At 49.1% G+C, this 18,175-nt stretch overlaps 1 protein-coding gene across 3 annotated transcripts in view; it reads right to left on the minus strand.

Moving 5' to 3' along the window:
- GFPT2 (glutamine-fructose-6-phosphate transaminase 2) overlaps window positions 1-18,175 on the minus strand; it is a 54,227-nt gene that overhangs the window by 20,439 nt on the left and 15,613 nt on the right. For 2 of the 3 annotated variants that reach the window (NM_001132805.1, XM_063723890.1), the window contains 7 exon segments: window positions 4,406-4,523; window positions 5,038-5,117; window positions 8,522-8,583; window positions 10,961-11,095; window positions 11,758-11,816; window positions 16,198-16,323; window positions 16,848-16,946. In NM_001132805.1, the coding sequence (NP_001126277.1) occupies window positions 4,406-4,523; window positions 5,038-5,117; window positions 8,522-8,583; window positions 10,961-11,095; window positions 11,758-11,816; window positions 16,198-16,323; window positions 16,848-16,946 (679 nt within the window). 3 annotated transcript variants of the gene reach the window in all.

The raw sequence follows: 18,175 nt of genomic DNA on the forward strand, positions 1-18,175 counted from the left end.
GAGGAAGATGGTAAATGACACCAGGGGGTGCACTCAGCAAAACCCAGACAATGGGAAACTCATCAAGACAAAAGACCTAGTTTCTTACACACGTGCACACACGTACACAAAGGAGCCCTAAAAGTAATCTACAAGCTATGCTTACCGAAGAAACATAGGGTCATTGTCTTTATTTATTTATTTTGAGACGGAGTCTCGCTCTGTTGCCCAGGCTGGAGTGCAGTGGCGCGATCTCTGCTCACTGCAAGCTCCGCCTCCCGGGTTCACGCCATTCTCCTGCCTCAGCCTCCCGAGTAGCTGGGACTACAGGTGCCCGACACCACGCCCAGCTACTTTTTTGTATTTTTAGGAGAGACGGGGTTTCACCGTGTTAGCCAGGATGGTCTCGATCTCCTGACCTCGTGATCCGCCCGCCTCGGCCTCCCAAAGTGCTGGGATTACAGGCGTGAGCCACCACGCCCAACCCATTGTGTTTATTTTTATAACTTTCTCTGTATGGAAAGGAATAATGATTTTTTTTCCCTTGAGATCATAATACAAAGTATCTTTTAAAATAATTTTAAGTTTGAAAAGTTGCTAAATGAAAAAGAAAGGTAATTAATGGTATACAGTTGTGGTATAAACCATCAGGTTGTGCTTGAAGGACTACTGGAGAAAACACTCTCAGCCGGGAGCCCTGGCTCACGCCTCTAATCCCAGCACTTTGGGAGGCCGAGGCGGGCAGATCACCTGAGTTCAGGAGTTTGAGACCAGCCTGGCCAACATGGCAAAACCCCGTCTCTACTAAAAATACAAAAATTAGCTGGGTGTGGTGGCAGGCACCTGTAATCCCAGCTACTTGGGAGGCAGGAGAATCACTTGAACCCAGGAGGCGGAGGCTGCAGTGGGCTGAGATTGTGCCACTGCACTCCAGCCTGGGTGACAGAGCAAGACTCCATCTCAAAAAAAAAAGAAAAAAAAACACTCTGATTCTATCAAGAGCCACACCCACACGTGACTGCCTGAAAATGAACACTTAGACTCCTGGTGCAAAGGTAAGGAGAGAAACTATCAAGGTCTAAGGCTCTAAGAGAGGTATATCCAGCCAGATCCTAGGGAAGAAAGAGAAAGAAGGATGGCAAGCCACTGTACTGGAAAAAATATTTGAAACAAAACTTTGTATAAAAGTACACAAATAACTTTGTATACTTCGTATAAAAGTACACAAATAACTTTGTATACTTTGTATAAAAGTACACAAATAACTTTGTATACTTTGTATAAAAGTACACAAATAACTTTGTATACTTTGTATAAAAGTATACAGAGTTTTATACAAGATTTTGTATAGAAATATACTTTTTTTTGTATAAAAAGTAGAAATATGGAGTGACAAGAAGTAAAAACTGCCCTATCCTGTCTCCAAGAGATCAACACTGCTTACATTGTAGCATTAACCAACCAACAATGCATGATGCATGTGTGTTTATATTTATGTGTGCATGTACCTGTTTGTTTAAATATAATTATTTTATTTCCAAAATGGGTAGTCACGTAATCTAGTCATTAAGACCGATGGCCCACCAGTTAGGCTTGAGGTGGACTCGGGGCCTCTGTCTCTTGCCAGTCCTGTGCCTGTGGGCAACATACATAACTCCCTGGAGTTCCCGTCTTAGGTTCCGCCTCTGTAAACAGAAAACAGCTGTGCCTTCCCCAGAGGTCTGTCATAATTATTGCATGGGATCCTGATGAGGCCCTCATACCGTGCCCCGCACACACCGGCCACCGTTGCCCAAAAGCTGGACAGTGTGCTCACATCTGGGAGGGCCACCTGCCATTCGTCTTTCTCAGCATGTGTTGTCTTTCTTGTCTCTACACTACACGTGACAGAATCACTTCCTGAAGTTCCAAAGGCATAAACAAATAAAATAATATGCAGGGGTTTTTTTTTGTTTTGTTTTGTTTTGTTTTTTTGAGACGGAGTCTCGCTCTGTCACCCAGGCTGGAGTGCAGTGGCGCTATCTCGGCTCACTGCAACCTCTGCCTCCCGGGTTCACGCCATTGTCCTGCCTCAGCCTCCCGAGTAGCTGGGACTACAGGTGCCCGCCACCATGCCTGGCTAATTTTTTGTATTTTTTTTAGTAGAGACGGGGTTTCACCGTGTTAGCCAGGATGGTCTCAATCTCCTGACCTCATGATCCGCCCGCCTCAGCCTCCCAAAGTGCTGGGATTATAGGCGTGAGCCACCGCGCCCGGCCTGGAGGGTCTTAGTTACAGCACAGAATTCACAGATTAATTTGGGTAGAGTCAATATTTTTTAAAAATAACTTGTAATCATTAAATTAGTTTTAAATTTTGAGTGCATTAATTTTTGAAAATAGACACTCTGGAAGCTGAGGCAGGAGGATCCCTTGAGTCCAGGGGTTAGTTCGAGGACAGCCTGGGCAACTTAATGAGACCCTGTCTCAAAAAAAAAAAAAAAGAAAAAAGAAAAGATAAGAATATTAAGCCTTCCTACTGAGGAATGTGGAATCTCCTCCTATATTCAAATCTCTTACTTCCTCATGGTAAATTTCTGTAGTCTTCTCCAAATATGTTCTGGAGTATTTTTGTTAAAATTTACTCTAAGGAATTTAGTTAAAGCATTTTTTTTTCCAGCTATGGTGAAGAGTATTGCTTTTTTGGTTCACCTTATGTTTGCTCACTGCCTCTCGCCCGGTCACATGAGGTGACACCTGAGAACAAGGTGGACATGGTCCCACTCGAGCCAGATACAGCTTCGTGGCTAAGGCCAGGATATAGGATTTCCAAACCTTTACTACCAGCTGCTAGTACTATCAGTTCTAATAGCCTTTTGGCTGGATTTAAAAATGTATAATAGTATTGCCTACAAATAATTATTTCCTCTCCTTTCAGGCATTCATGCCTTTTTTTTAAAAAAAGAAACATCTGGCTGGGCGCGGTGGCTCACACCTGTAATCCCAGCGCTTTGGGAGGCCGAGGTGGGCGGATCATGAGGTCAGGAGATGGAGACAATCCTGGCTAATACAGTGAAACACCATCTCTACTCAAAGTAGAAAAAATTAGCTGGGTGTGGTGGCGGGCACCTGTAGTCCCAGCTACTTGGGAGGCTGAGGCAGGAGAATCACTTGAACCCAGAGGCAGAGGTTGCAGTGAGCCAAGATCCCACCACCGCACTCCAGTCTGGGCAACAGAGTGAGACAAAATAAATAAATAAATAAAAATAAAAAAAGAAACATCTATTATATTTCATTGAATATAAGTTACTATTGATCATTAAGATCACAATTATTTGACAAACTTCTAAGAAATAAAAGCTTCAACAAATTCTAATGCTACTATCCAAAATCGACAATTCTCTGTTTCAGAATCACTGAAATAACACCAGCGTCTCGTTGGTATTCTTGGCGTGTTCTAAGGGGCACCATTTGGGAAGCGCTGCCTCGACCTCAGCGTTAAGTATGATGCTGGCTGTGCGTTTAACCAGGCCTCGCCTCCCTGTCACTCTGTGCGTTTAACCAGGCCTCGCCTCCCTGTCACTCTGTGCGTTTAACCAGGCCTCGCCTCCCTGTCACTCCCGTTTCCCAGGAGACCTGGCCTGGTGTCCTCCCTGCCTCACAGCACAGCTCAAAGAGAAAACCCATCAAGAATGGAAACATAACAAAGGCCCAAGCCTTTGGGTCTTTGAAGAAGGTACCAGAGGTGATTACAGTGGTTTTCTACTTCAAATGGCAGGAAAGTGCTTTGGTTCTCTCTCTCTCTCTCTCTCTCTCTCTGTGTGTGTGTGTGTATAACTTTTTTTTTCTGAAATGAGTATAAAGCAGAATTTCTCAAATTTCAAAATCATTATTCAGTGCATTGATGGGAACATGGACTTTCGAATCAATTGAAAAACTCCCTACGTCTTGGCTCTGTCTTTCACAAATGGTCTCACCCCAGGCAAAGGCAGGGAGGGGCATGGGAGGGACTGAGGTCTAGACACACTTGTCTCATCTAAAGGGGGCAGCCTTCGAGCAGATCTAGACACCTGCGACCCGAGAGAGGGCTGCACAGCGTGCCCAGATCTGCTAGTTCTTCCAGAGAAGCTAGAGATTCAGATTTCTCTGTGAAATCTCCAAATTTTACAACATTGGCAACTAACCCATTCATTTTGTGTAGGCTCGAAGCACTGTGCCCACCAGTGCACCTGGCCTTTGGCCTCCAGGGCTGCCTACCACAGTCACGCAGGCGCTCCTAGGACAAGGACTCCAGGCCCAGGCCCAGGGATGGCTGAACTCTTCTTCGGCCCTGCAACTTGCGGAGCCATGACAGCTCACATGGAAGGATGAGTAAGAGCCGGCAGTGTTTAGACAGGCATTCTTTGATTACGTAATCCCAGGAAGCGAAGAGAAGAAGGCTCAGTTACCTTGCATCAGAAGCAAAGAAGAACTCCACGGCCTTGTTGCCCACAGCATGCAGGCAGGCGGAGCTGTCCAGCCTCTTCATCCGCGTCTTACAGATATTCTTCACATTCTCCAGAGTGCCTAGCAAATGGAGGAATGGGTTGCAAATCCCACTGGGAAGTTTTGTTTGCATAATATGCAGCAAGGAACCAATTTCCCCTCTGAATATGTGTGGGAGAAATTTGCAATTTTTAGCTTTGGCTGTGTCAGCCAAATCGTGTAAAAGATCCCCAAATAGCACACTACCACTGCAAAAGCATTTTAATGGCTACAGTGTGAGAGGAATGCAAACAAAAACAAACCAAAGAAGCACTCACATCAAAGCCCAGTTGCCGTTATACAACGGCACTTTTGTGTATGTTTGACAATATACAAAATCATGATAAATTCATGTCCGTAATGAAAAGCTTAAAAAAAATGGAGCCAAGTCTCAGTTGCACAAAAACCTTTTAGACCTGGAGCTGTGCGCCTGTTGGGTCTGGCTCAGAGTGGGGCTTCCTTGCCTCAGAGGGCAGCTGACCGTGCCAGAGCAGCTGCCGAGTCCTGCGACACCAGGCAGCAGCTGTGCTATTCCAGTACTTCTTGAGAAACTTACATGTCCTGTATAAGATGGGGATCTGTTCTGTGGAGAGCTTGTATTTGCTCCGGACTCCGATGAGCAGGGGGCTGCCTCTCCTGTAGGGAGAAGGAGGCATCCCATTACCCATCGCCTTTGACGCCCAGGGCTGGGTGTCTGCCCAGCATCTGTGGTGGGATCCCCAAATCTAGCCCTTTCCCAGGGGTGGAGGATCCTGTTTAGGTCCCACAGGACGGACGCCTGGAGCACAGGATGGAAAGGCCAGCTCCTGAGTCCCAGGTCCCTGACTTGGCATCACCCACTTGCCCAGTAAGCCTGGTAACCTGTCCCACTCCCACCCTCCTAGGCCGGGCCTCCTCCAGTCCAGTCGAGTCCCCACATGTGACCAACCCACACGGTTAGATGGCGGAGGCTGAGCGTTCGGCAGCGGAGGAGGTGCTGGTGGGGCACGGGGGCACTCTGGGTCTCCACCCAGCCTCGACAGCAGCGCATCCCTATAACAATAGGACTCTGCACCCACCATCTGCCCAAAGACCCCCTGTTGTTCCTTCCCTTCCTCTATCCCAGTTCTCTGGCATTAGTGGGCACTAGTCTGACTGACTTTTGTATATTCTCTACTTTGTAGGTGACATAAGGCGATTTCTTGGGTGGTTTTTTGTCTCTGCCTAAGTGACACCCCGTGGATGTAAGTTTAGAACCCTCACCCTGTACCAGGTAGACTTCATCATAAAGGGGACATTGCCTGTCACAGGCAAAATCTCGGGGAGTCTGCAGCTGGCCAAGGTGAGGGGCCCTCACTCAGGCCTCCTGTCCCAGCGTCACTGTCTCAGCCACTGGAGCCCGGCTCTCTGAGCACCGCGGCAGGGGATCTTTAGGAAAGAGCTTTAGGATATTTCCTTCTGATTCACAACTTCTAGTGGTGAACGTGATTAAGATCTCATGATTTGGCTGGGCGCACAGTGGCTCACGCCTGTAATCCCAGCACTTTGGGGGGCTGAAGCGGGTGGATCACGAGATCAGGAGTTCGACACCAGCCTGGCCAACATGGTGGAACCCTGTCTCTACTAAAAATACAAAAATTAGCTGGGCATGGTGGCGGGTGCCTGTAATCCCAGCTACTCGGGAGGCTGAGACAAGAGAATCACTTGAACCCAGGAGGCGGAGGTTGCAGTGAGCTGAGATCACGCCGCTGCACTCCAGCCTGGGCGACAAAGCGAGACTCCATCTCTAAATAAATAAATAAATAAATAAAAAAGATCCCATGATTTAAATGACATCCTGCTTCCAAAATCTAATCCTTTTCTCATTCTTATAAATTACAGCATGCAAATAAAATTTACCATAGGTGTGCACAGAAATAAGCGGCTCACTCTGGTAACACATGCGCTCTAAACCTGCAGTTCTTAGAAACTAGGCAGGTAAAACTGCAGTAATTACTAAAGGATGTGTGCCTTTTCCCCTCTACACATTAATTTATTAATAAGAAGAAAACACAGATGAACACTGTAATAAGACAATTTAAGAGAGCTGTTTCAAACACATGAATTGGAATACAGTCCGGTAACATTTTACCTTAGGTGATTTCTTGCTAACTTAGATCAATGAACTAACGAAGTGCTTGCTCATCAGCTTGAATCCAGTCCACCTATATCCATAATCTGTTAGCCTGACTCAATGCAGTTCCTAAATTTTTCTTCAACAATAACAGACCTTGTTTTCCAGTCACGTTGGCCTGTTTGGACCCCACTTATGGCTTCTCAAAGAGGGGGACAAAGTCTGGGGCTTTGAGGAAGGTGCTATGAACACCTTGAATATTTTAATCATTTATTGTCTAAAGCAAATCTGAGACATAGTTCTGGGGCCAGTGGGGAACTAGCATAAATAGTTTATAATAATGGCAGTGAGAAAGTAGGTGGTTATCTAATTTTCTTGGCAAATGACTCCCCCAAATGTTATTGCTGTAGGTTGAGCTCTGTGGTTTCTCTAGACCTTGAGACATATAATTCTCCCAAGACAACCCGAAGATTGTCCTGCAGGTTATAGAGCCCTCAGTTATAGGCAATTTAGAAAAATAAAGCTTTATTGCTTCTTCACGCTGCCTTCTTCTGAGTTCATTTAAAATAGTAAATCATGATAAAATTGGATTTTAAAAAGGCCTTCTAAATTTGATAGGAACCAACTGATATTTTATAATTCTATGAATTGAAGGAATTAAATTCCAAATGGCAAATTAGTTCCAGCCTTAGAAAAGGTTAAAAAAATGATGATAAATTCCTGTTGTTTCCTGCTGAGATACTATGCCAGTCTGGAAGAGACAGCCTCACCCTCTCCGGCCATCTCCCAGGCCACAGGTTCATTCTAGATGGCTCCCCTGGGGCTTCAGATGAAGCCCGCAGCCCGCAGGGCACTGAGGCCATTTAGAGCCGGCCTCTGTCCGCCTCTCCACTCCCCACAGCCTTTGAGGCCCCGGAGCAGTGTCCACACCACCTTACTCAGCACTGTCTCCCATGCCTGGCACGCAGCAGGTGTCAGTAAACACACACTGGGCCCAGAACGCCTCCGTCCCACCAATGTCCTTGTACCATGCCTCCCACCTTGCCAACGGGGATCCTGGGAGGTCCCACTCCCTCGGGGCCCCTTGCCTTTGCTCATGCTGGTTCCTCTTCCCACTGCCTGCCTGCCCCAGACAGCCCCCTACCTGGGGCTACCTGCCACTGCCCCCCTGCCAGGTAGGATGACATCCTGTGCTAGGGCCGGGCATAGGGCACCACTATCCTCTGCCCTTCTCTGCCCTCCTACACAACTGTTCAGCCCTTCAAGGCAGGGACCAGGTCAGCTGTCACTAAGTCCCCAGGGCCCAGCACACAGTGTGCACAGCAAATATTAGTTGCATGGTTGGATGGATGATCAATCCATGTGAATATAAACAGGATGGCACTTAATCTGCTTCTGTAAATCCATGCAGCACTGGGGGCCCACTGTAACAGAGGGACACATGGGGGCAACCAGGCTCTCTGAGCTGATTCCTGGGATGCTCCTTTGTGAAGGTGAAGCTTGAGCTCCGGGCCTTCAAGGCCTCTTCTGTACTGGATCCAAATCAATATTCACCTTGCTCCCTAGTTGCATGTTCATAATTTTGCATGCTTTTTCTTAAAGGGGGGCCCCATATTGTACAGGCTTCAAGCCCCACAAAACCTGGATCCACCATGTCCGTACAATTTTGTTTATAACTGGAATTTGTTGCCCACCTCTAAAAATCTGTGGAGATTTCAAACACAAATCCAACTTTCTGGTTTCTTTTTTTTTTTTTTTAATTCAGAAGTGTAGCACCACCAGCCATGGAGATGGTGGGGCGCGGTTCCTGGGTCTGAGTCGCAGTTGTCCTTTAGACACCACAAGCACCTTCCAGCGTGCCACAGGCCCTACCTCTCCCTTCTCCCTCCAGCTAAGTGATTTTATTTTCCTTCTTTCTTACAGGAAATGCCAGTGTGTTTTGCCTCACCGTGTGGCAACAGCTTCTCCTGGGTAGTGGATGCTCTTGAAAACCAGCGCGAATGCACCTTCCTGAAAACACACAAACAGAGACAGTGAAGGCCAACGCGTTCCAGCAGCCGCTGCTGCAGCCTGGCCACAGCCCAGATGCGTTTCCCTGGGCCCTCTTGATGCGGGAGGTCCTGGGGTCCCTCGGGGAGCTGAGTGCAGGACAGCGCATCCGGGGTGACATCACGAGGGAAAGCAAAACAGACGGTGCCACGGGAACTACCACAAACCAGAACGTGTGAATTCCACGGTGAGCAATGTGCGGCATGCTTGCCCAGGCCCACAGGGAGCCCGGCAGGGGTGCCAGCTGGGTGGACGGGGCAGTCAGAGTCACAGGAAATGATAGCTGGGACCAGGCTGCCCTGCCCTGCTCAGGGACAGCACCTACTCAGCAAGCCCCTGTGAACTGCACTTTAGCTCAACACACGGTAGGGCCTGAGTTCAAATCCTGGCTCCACCCCTTCACTGGGCTATCCCTTTAGCCGTCTTGGTGCCTCATTCTCCTCATCTGTGGAGGAAGTGAGAACAGCACCACCTGGTGTGGCTTCTGTGATGATGATAAGCTAATGCACTGAGCCTGGAGTACGGAGACCCAAGAGAAGCACAGGTTGTTATGACCGTTACTGCTATTATCCTTTCCATGGATATGACTGTCACTTGCCCTCCGGGCCTCAGCTGGTTGGTTTGTGCAAAGCCAGAACTAGAATCCAGTTCTCCTAACACAAGAGGCCAGATGGTTTTTTGACTTAAATTCTTGTTGTAAATTTCTCCCCTACGTCCTGACCATCCTGTACTAACTTACCGCAACCCTAGCAGAGCTCAGTTATATATAAGCAGCTGCAAATCTGAATTTCCACATGAAATCCTCCAAGTGTGGAAGCCATGGGCAGCCCCAGGCCCTGTGTGGTCAGCGCGTCGGATCTAGGTTGCCAACTCAGCTACAGGGCCAGAGGAACCTGAGTCAGCGTCCCCAGGCCTCAGCGGGGCTTTCAAACTGCTCCAGACCAGGGGGCTTCAGGCACACCCTGGTGCTTTTGTCAACAATAAGATAGGACTGAATGGAAAAACACTGCACATTCTCTGCCAAAAAGAGCCCGGTACCGTCCCAGGTAGGAAAAGTCTTAAGTTTAAAAGTGTCATTATGAGAGAGGTATTTCTGAGATTTCAAAATAAAAATGGAAAAGAAGAAACAGCATGCTGTAATACCTAATTGGCTCACTGTACATTATCCAGCACATTAAATGTGGGATAGGCTGTTATTTATAAACACATCCTCTAAATGACGGACCTCCAAAAACGGGAGTTAGAGGACAAAAAGGGCTTCAACAGTAGACTTACTTTTTAAATCAGGCTCTGAAAACACCTGCTCAAGAATGATGTATTCTAAACTACAGGGTGGTGCCTGCCAGATGTTCTGGACTCTGGGCCAGTGTCCAGGCTGCCACAGCCCTGGGGGAGCTAGTGGGTGGCACTGCTGTCTGAGAGGATGGGCTCTGAGAGGGCTGGACCCCTCTCGTCCTCCCTCACCCCACATGGGCCTGTGTCTGCTCCACCTCCTCCTCAGTGTAGGGGCCACCCCTTGGACAATACTCCCAGTGTGTGCTCCCTTCTCAGGGACTTCTGCTCCCTGGGCCCTGTCCTCTGGGATGTCCCCAATCTCTCTCCCTCTCTCCCTCTCTCTCTCTTTGGGGCCATTCCGTTCCACATTCAGACATGCTCTGATATCGCCTATCACAAAAACAGGCCGGGCATGGTGACTCACGCTTGTAAATCCCAGCATTTTGGGAGGCCAAGGCAGGTGGATCACTTGAAGTCAGGAGTTCGAGACCAGCCTGGTCAACATAGTGAAACCCCGTCTCTACTAAAAATACAAAAATTAGCCAGGTGTGGTGGTGCGTGCCTGTAGTCTCAGCTACTCGGGAGGCTGAGGCAGGAAAACTGCCTGAACCCAGGAGGTGGAGGTTGCAGTGAGCCAAGATCACACCACTGCACTCCAGCCTGGGCAACAGAGTGAGACTCTGTCTCAAAAAAGAAAAACCTAGAAACACATCCTCGCTTGGTACCACAACTCTCTCTGCAGACCACCACCAAGTTCACGTGTGCATCGTAAAAAGCCCTGGACTCTAATGCCAGTCACAGTTTCAGAAGTGTCACGATGAAGCAGGGCACTTTCTATTTGATGTTGACTACCCAAACCACAGAACGTCTTCCAGTTCTACAAGAGTGTAACATCTTAAGGCCAGGCACTGCAGATGAGCTGTCTTTTATCCTCAGGACTCTGTGCAGTTTGTCTAATAAGGGCTTACAAGAAATGAAGGATTCCTTGGCACTTGCTGCTTGAAAAAAATGTTTTTAATGAAAGAATGAAGGAATGAGTTAGACAGATGGGTTTGTAACTCACCAACTGCTGAATGACTCTCTCGACCAATGTTGAAAACGTAATGTCCTCAGTTTCTCTGTTGTCGAACACATATTTAATCAGCTTGGCGATGGTCTCTGTATCTGTTTCTGACTCAAACTCGTAGCCTTTACTTTCCTGGAATATGCAGTCAGCACAGTGTGAGAGATTGGTCATTGCACAATGTCTGCCTGGCCAACTCCCTCTCCTCCCTGGTGATCTGCCCTTGGAGTGATTTAAGTCAAGAACAAGGAAAACTGGGAAGGGACGAAAAATGTTTGCCAGCATCACACAGCCAAATACCTCTGAGTCACTCCGGGAGGCCCTGAGATCATCCCACCTCAGAAGCTCGCCCTTGCCACTAATCTGGACATTGCAAAATAACAGCAGTCAAAATGATAAAATATGTTGAGTCAAATCCACCCACATCCCAACTAACACCACAAAACCTTTCAAACTTTAGACATTCACTGTCTGACTTTCCGTCCCAACTCCACCGGTATACGCGTTGCTGTGTTATATAATGCAGACAGTTTAATAAAACGAAGTTCCTGTTATTTTGATTCTGGGAATCTGCAGTGGCCCTTGAGATAAACACTAATGCCCTGTTATCTCCTCAAACGAGATCTGCAGGGCCTGGCTCAGCCAAGGCAGAGGTTTCTTCTCAACACAGTGACATGGCTGAGTGTGGGTCTCACTCAGTTCCCACACTGGTTTCCGCAAGGAAATGAGCTGGCTGGAAAGTTTCTGGGGAGACCAATCCCACCGGACTGAGACATCACCTAGGGGAAGCATCTTACCAGAAATTTCCTCAGATCTTTGTAATTTGTGATGATCCCATTGTGGATGACAACAAATTCTGAAAGAAAAGTTAAGAGACAAATGCTACTGAGAAGGAAGTTCATGTCAGATGTGAACAGAGATGATTTCAAGGCTTGAGAGCTCTCTGCAAACTCCAGGCCTCAAGACTTCTGTTAAGCACACTTTGTTTACAGTGATTAGCACAGATGTTTACGGCGGCTACTACAATGGAACCGGGGATTAGCACCAAGGATGTCTAGGGCAGCGGCTACTACAATGGGATCTGGAGGAAATACACATCCCTCTTTCAGTGACCGGCAGCCACCAGCCTGACCGTGCAGAGAGCTCTCCCCTGTGGGCTACTAGAGTATCAAACAGGCTTTGGGGTTGATGTCCCACGGGGATGATGAGTCCAGGCACTCTCAACTGCCTTTAGGCACAAAGAGGTCACAAAGAACAGTCCAGCCCCGTGCTGTGTTTGACCCACATTGTGTTGTAAAAATATTTGAGTTTTTAAAATTCTGAGTGTTCACTTTAAAATCCTGGTTTCCTTGGGGGAAAAATCCCAGAAGTTCTGGCATCCCCAGGCTCAGCCACATTCCTGCACAGCAGGATCTGCCAGCTGCAGCTTCTCCCACCTCCCCCAGGCCTGCCGCACACCCAGCTCACGCGGGCGGCTTCCTGCACAGGTAGCACCCGCTGATCCTGGCGGAGGGTGGGGGGTGGGGGGGATGGGGGATGCGGTGAGGGATGTCTGCCTCCACCCCACTGCATTTTCTCCATAAATAGCGGGTGTATGAGTGCCTTGAGGGAAAGGTCCAAGGCCAGCCTGAGAATTTTTCTGGGCAAGTAGCCCTGTTTCCCTCTCCTCCTAGAGGACAGAAAGATTCCCTATTACCCTTGAGGTTCAATAATTCCACCAGGAGGTGTCTAGATGTTGGATATGCTTCATAAATATTGACTATTTTTTTCAAAGCATCACTGTGAAGTCTTATTTGTTTTTATTATTATTATTATTATTTTTTTGAGACGGAATCTCACTCTGTCACCCAGGCTGGAGTGCAGTGGCGCGACCTTGGCTCACCACGACCGCCAACTCCCGGGTTCAAGCGATTCTCCTGCCTCAGCCTCCCAAGTAGCTGGAATTACAGGTGCTTGCCATCATGCCTGGCTAATTTTTGTATTTTTTTAGTAGAGACGGGGTTTCCACATGTTGGCCAGGCTGGTCTCGAACTCCTGACCTCAGGTGATCCACCCACCTCGGCCTCCCAAAGTGCTAGAATTATAGGCTTGAGCCACTGTGCCTGGTCTATTGACTATTTTTTATTTCTTTGGATCTCCAACTCAAGTTTTCCTTCAGTTCAGGAAAGATTTCTCCCACAGCATCTTTTGAAACCTTTTCCATTATTCTTTTTCTTTATTCTCATCATGATTTCCTCTATTTAAAAAAATCGTACTGTTTGTTTTTGTGAGGTCACACCCAAAAATGGGAGGGCTTAAATAAGAAAAGCCCAGTTTCAACAGATGTGCTGACCACAGCTCAGCTCTATTTTTTTTTTATTTATTTATTTATTTATTTTTTACTGCTCTGTGCTCCGATCGCTTCTTGTGCACACCAGTTACCCATATGTTGGATCCATATTAACTGTCTCCACATCTATCCCCTTCTCCATTTTTTTTATATCTATGGTGATATTGTTTCTTTTTCTTTCTTTCTTTTTTTTTTTTTTTTGAGACGGAGTCTTGCTCTGTCTCCCAGGCTGGAGTGCAGTGGCGCCATCTCGGCTCACTGCAAGCTCCGCCTCCTGGGTTCACGCCATTCTCCTGCCTCAGCCTCCCAAGTAGCTGGGATTACAGGCACCCGCCACCACACCCAGCTAATTTTTTGTATTTTTAGTAGAGACGGGGTTTCACCGTGTTAGCCAGGATGGTCTCAATCTCCTGACTTTGTGATCTGCCCGCCTCAGCCTCCAAAGTGCTGGGATTACAGGCGTGAGCCACCACGCCTGGCCAGTGATATTGTTTCTTTACATTATTCTCTTAATTCTGTTATACTTTCTTTCATCTCAGTCTATGATCCTATCATTAATTTGTTTCCTGGAATCCATGCTGTCTCTGCAGAATCTTTGTGTAATTTCCTTGTGCAGTGTAGTTGCTGAGCCTTCAGACTTCCTTAAAAGCACCCTCTTCAGCTATGACTGCTAAGTTGTTAAAGAAATTTTATAAATCTTTGCTTATTGCCCTGTTGTTTTCTTTTCAATTACTCATCCTGAGTCAGGGTTGGAGTGTCCAAGTTTGGGTGTGGGTGGGCCTCCTGGGAGCCTCCTGCTTTGGGGACACAATGAGAATCATCGTCTGCACTGAAGAGGGGGATTTTCCAATGAGGTTCATTTTGTCACTGGGAAGGGCAGGAGGCTGTGGCTGAAGTGGCAACATCTCAGGGCACACGGTCTGGGCACAGTGTTTTCTCGGCCAGCACGACTGCCCCAGGGACCAGCTTCTGCACTTGACCTGGGCTCTGGCCAGATGTACATTCTAGGTCCTCAGCACCATGGGGTCTGCTGTCCTCCTCCTGGACATAGGGTGTGTGCCTCAGTCACGAAATGCCCTATGGTTCAGGGCATGAGCCAGACCCAAGGAACAGGCCCTCGCAAAAACCTCACTCCCTCAAGACCCTGACCACGTGGATGCATGAGTAGCCCTGGCTCCTGTGCTACTAGCAAGCTGCTCTGCTGAGCAGGGTGGATGGGGCTCTCTTTCCGTTCTCTGGGGGACGGCTTCCCTTCCAAATTGGGCGGGGTGAGCTGGTGACACCCTGCAGAGTGCTCTGGGGAGAAGCGGCACCACTGCACTTTCTGTGGGTGGTGGGGGTGCCTGCCCATCCCACCCAGTTACACTGCCTCGGAGAACGACTGATCAGCAGTGGGTGGGGGACACCAAGCAGGCTGGTGCTGCTCTCCTGCAGCCTGACTTCCACAAGGATTAACTGCAGTGGGACTTGTCAAGTGTCAAGGCTTAGTGCCTGCTAATAAGCTCCCAGTAACTGCTCTGATATATTTGGTCCTATCTAACATTAGGCTTGACACAAACTTACACTATGCCAGAGGATGTCTTGGGTTGGGGGGTCCAGTTGACCTCAGAAATCACTCTCTTTGCTGTACACCCTCCCCTGGCATGTCCAGGTTGGGGGCTTCAGGGGCTTGTGACTGGACCAGGCCTCACCTAGAGTGGGGGACCCCCTGGAAGGCCCAGGTTATGTCTTAGACTCCTGCCTGCCCTTGGAGGCCTGGGAGGGACAGGGATTAGATCCTCTCTTCCGCTCCATGCTTACTGCATCCCACTGCAGGGGACCCGGCACCCTGGGGCTGACCACAGACCCCTGAGAGCTGCCACCGGGAGCTGCAAACCTACCAGTCTTTCCCCCATGAGAGGGGGCAAGGGTGTCATTTAAAAGAATCACGCGTGGAGAACTGTCCTGGCGACCCATGCACGTGACACACACCCTGTGAGCCTGAGGGGGTGACGGGGCGAACAGGAGAGCCTGAAACCCACCAAGGACAGCAGGTGCAGCGACCTGGCCTGAGGGGGTGATGGGGCGAACAGGAGAGCCTGAAACCCACCAAGGACAGCAGGTGCAGCAACCTGGCCTGAGGGGGTGACAGGGCGAACAGGAGAGCCTGAAACCCACCAAGGACAGCAGGTGCAGCGACCTTGGCCCTCTGCCAATCCGTGGAGCTCCAACGCGCTGTCAGCTCAGTGTTTCCAGATCCTCCAGTTTTTCAAGTGATGCCAGAAGTCTGGACTTTTATGCACAGTGATTCTCAATTTTTAAGAACATGAAGCAAGCTGAGTTGAGGGCTTCCCACCTGGGAAGGGCCCTTGGGCTTCGGGCTGCAGCCCCTACTTCTCCAAACCCTAAGCCCCTGGCTGCTGAGGGCTCCTGCTGGGGCCCACAGTGTGTCTGGTGGCACCAATCAAGACCAGTACAGCCCCTGCCCTCACCTGGACCATTCTGCGGGGAAAAGATAGGTTTAGCTGCATAAGAACAGAACCCATCCTTGCTTGAAGGGCACAGCCTTCTGCAGCATTTCCGTCACTTGGGGAGGAACAGTGGCCAGGCCCCTCAGTCCCTCATGCGGCCTCATCCCACTCATGGGCTGGGTTCCAAGGAGCCAGCAGCTCTCCTGGTTAAGTGCCATCGTTTTCCTGTGCACTCCTGGGAGGCCAGCACCACCCTAGGACCAGGCTGCCTGCCTCCTGACTGAGGCCCAGGCCACTGGGCCGAGCTCTGGAAGAGGGGACGCCCGCATTCTCTTGGGAAGACGAAGCAGGCTGAGAAGTCAGTCAGAGGTGGGCGTGGAACTGGCTTTAGCGGGCACTGGCCCTGACACAACTCAGGGTGAGGTGGGACCATGGGGACAGGGAAGCATGCCACGCACCGTTGCCTTTGTCCGAGCGCTGGGGGTGGCTGTTGACAGCACTGGGGACCCCGTGGGTGGCCCAGCGCGTGTGGGCAATGCCAAAGTGTGTCTCAAATTCCACTTTTAAGTCCATGCTGTCTTGTTCTAAATGAAAGGAAAGTCAGTTTGCCGCACTGGAACAACAAGCCTTGACCCAGGACTGTGAGTGCCACCTGGTGTCGTTACCCAAGTCACATCACCCACACCGACGGCACCTCCCCACCAGCTCCCACCTGGGAGTCCACGCGGGCCCACAAACCACCCGTACTGAGGGTTATTTACTACTTGTCTGTAGCTTAGCTCACTTCTTCACAGAAATAAACTTGCTTTAAAAAGAAAATAATATATCCCTACCGTAAACAGAAAAGCAGTATCATTTGCCGGAATAATTAAAGTAACTACTGTATATAACTCTTAACACTTAAAAAAATTATCCACGTGCCGCCACCACCTAAAATAAACCATCCCATACCCTGCGAAGCCCGGTTTTACAGCATGGGCTTAACCCTCCTTCTGTTTATCTGAGCTGGGACAAATGAGAATCTCCAGTCTCCAGCGCTGCTGGAATACAGTCCTAGAAAGCGGCTGGCGCTGCACTAGCTCCTCCCACTCAGAGGTCCTCCACTTACTGTAAAGTTCTTCATCGAGAGCCTTGACTTTCCCCCTTTTCTTGACCAGCTGAATGTGTCTTTCTTTGACTTCATGATTATTCCCATCGATCGCCAAACCTGTGATGTAGACATTATTTGTTATATTGGAACTAAAGCTTTTTCTCACACACTTGGCACAGGTGCTCCACAGGGTCAGGGCTGCATGCCCTGGGCTGTCCATTTACGGTAGGTTGGAGAGCTGTATAGTTTTCAGGAAATCTGCTTTGAAAGAGGCTATGACTGCGGCCAGGCTTAACAGCAAGTGAGGAAGCCCCTGCCTCCTCCTGGGCCGCAGCTGCCCCCAGCCCCGCTCCTGCCTAGGGTGAGCCCCTCGGGATGCTTCCCCACTGCAGGCGCTCCCAGGCCCTCAGCTGATGGCGATGGGCCCAGGCAGGGCATTTATCTCAAGGGCTCCTTGCATTGTGATATTTCGTTGGTATCTCCACTGCGTTAGTGTTCCTCCCATCGTCTATTGGACGTGCCTCCTATTAAGAGTTGACAGGGATCTAAAATCATCGGGCTCCCCCTTTCTCCTCAGGCTGCATAATTAAACAGGGTGAACAGACAAAATATCCACCTCTGTAGTGAATGGAGGCCTGAACTCTGAGACAGCCACCCAGTGGAGCATCGTGTAGCCACTTAGAAAGCTACTTAGAAAGAGTTTAGGATCAGCCCAGGGTAGTGACTCACGCCCGTAATCCCAGCACTTTGGGAGGCCAAGGTGGGCAGATCACAAGGTCAAGAGATTGAGACCATCCTGGCCAACATGGTGAAACCCCGTCTCTACTAAAAATACAGAAAATTAGCTGGGCGTGGTGGCGGGCGCCTGTAGTCCCAGCTACTCGGGAGGCTGAGGCAGGAGAATGGCCTGAACCTGGGAGGCGGAGCTTGCAGTGAGCCGAGATCGCACCACTGCACTCCAGCCTGGGTGAGAGCGAGACTCTGTCTCAAAAACAAAAACAAAAAAGAATGAATGAGTTTAGGATCCTAGAAATGCTAAGTGAAAAGAGAAGAATATAAAATTACAAAATTGCATAATTGTAATTAGGTAAAAACAAAAAATATCAACGTACAACACCTCCACCACAGACCGCCCCAACAGACAACAGCGACTGGAGAAGGGTCCTAAAGACTGATGGGGGGTCCTTTTTTAATGAAGCCACCTCACTGAGGCAGGGCTGACAAACACAACGCTGCGCATACTTAATGTCTACAACTCGATGAGCTTGGAGGCTCGTGTGCCCCCATGAAACCATCACTGCTGTCTATGCCATCAACCTATCACCTCTGAGAGTCTCCTCCTACCC

This window comes from Pongo abelii, chromosome 4 (assembly GCF_028885655.2).
Source record: "Pongo abelii isolate AG06213 chromosome 4, NHGRI_mPonAbe1-v2.0_pri, whole genome shotgun sequence".
Lineage (NCBI taxonomy): Eukaryota > Metazoa > Chordata > Mammalia > Primates > Hominidae > Pongo > Pongo abelii.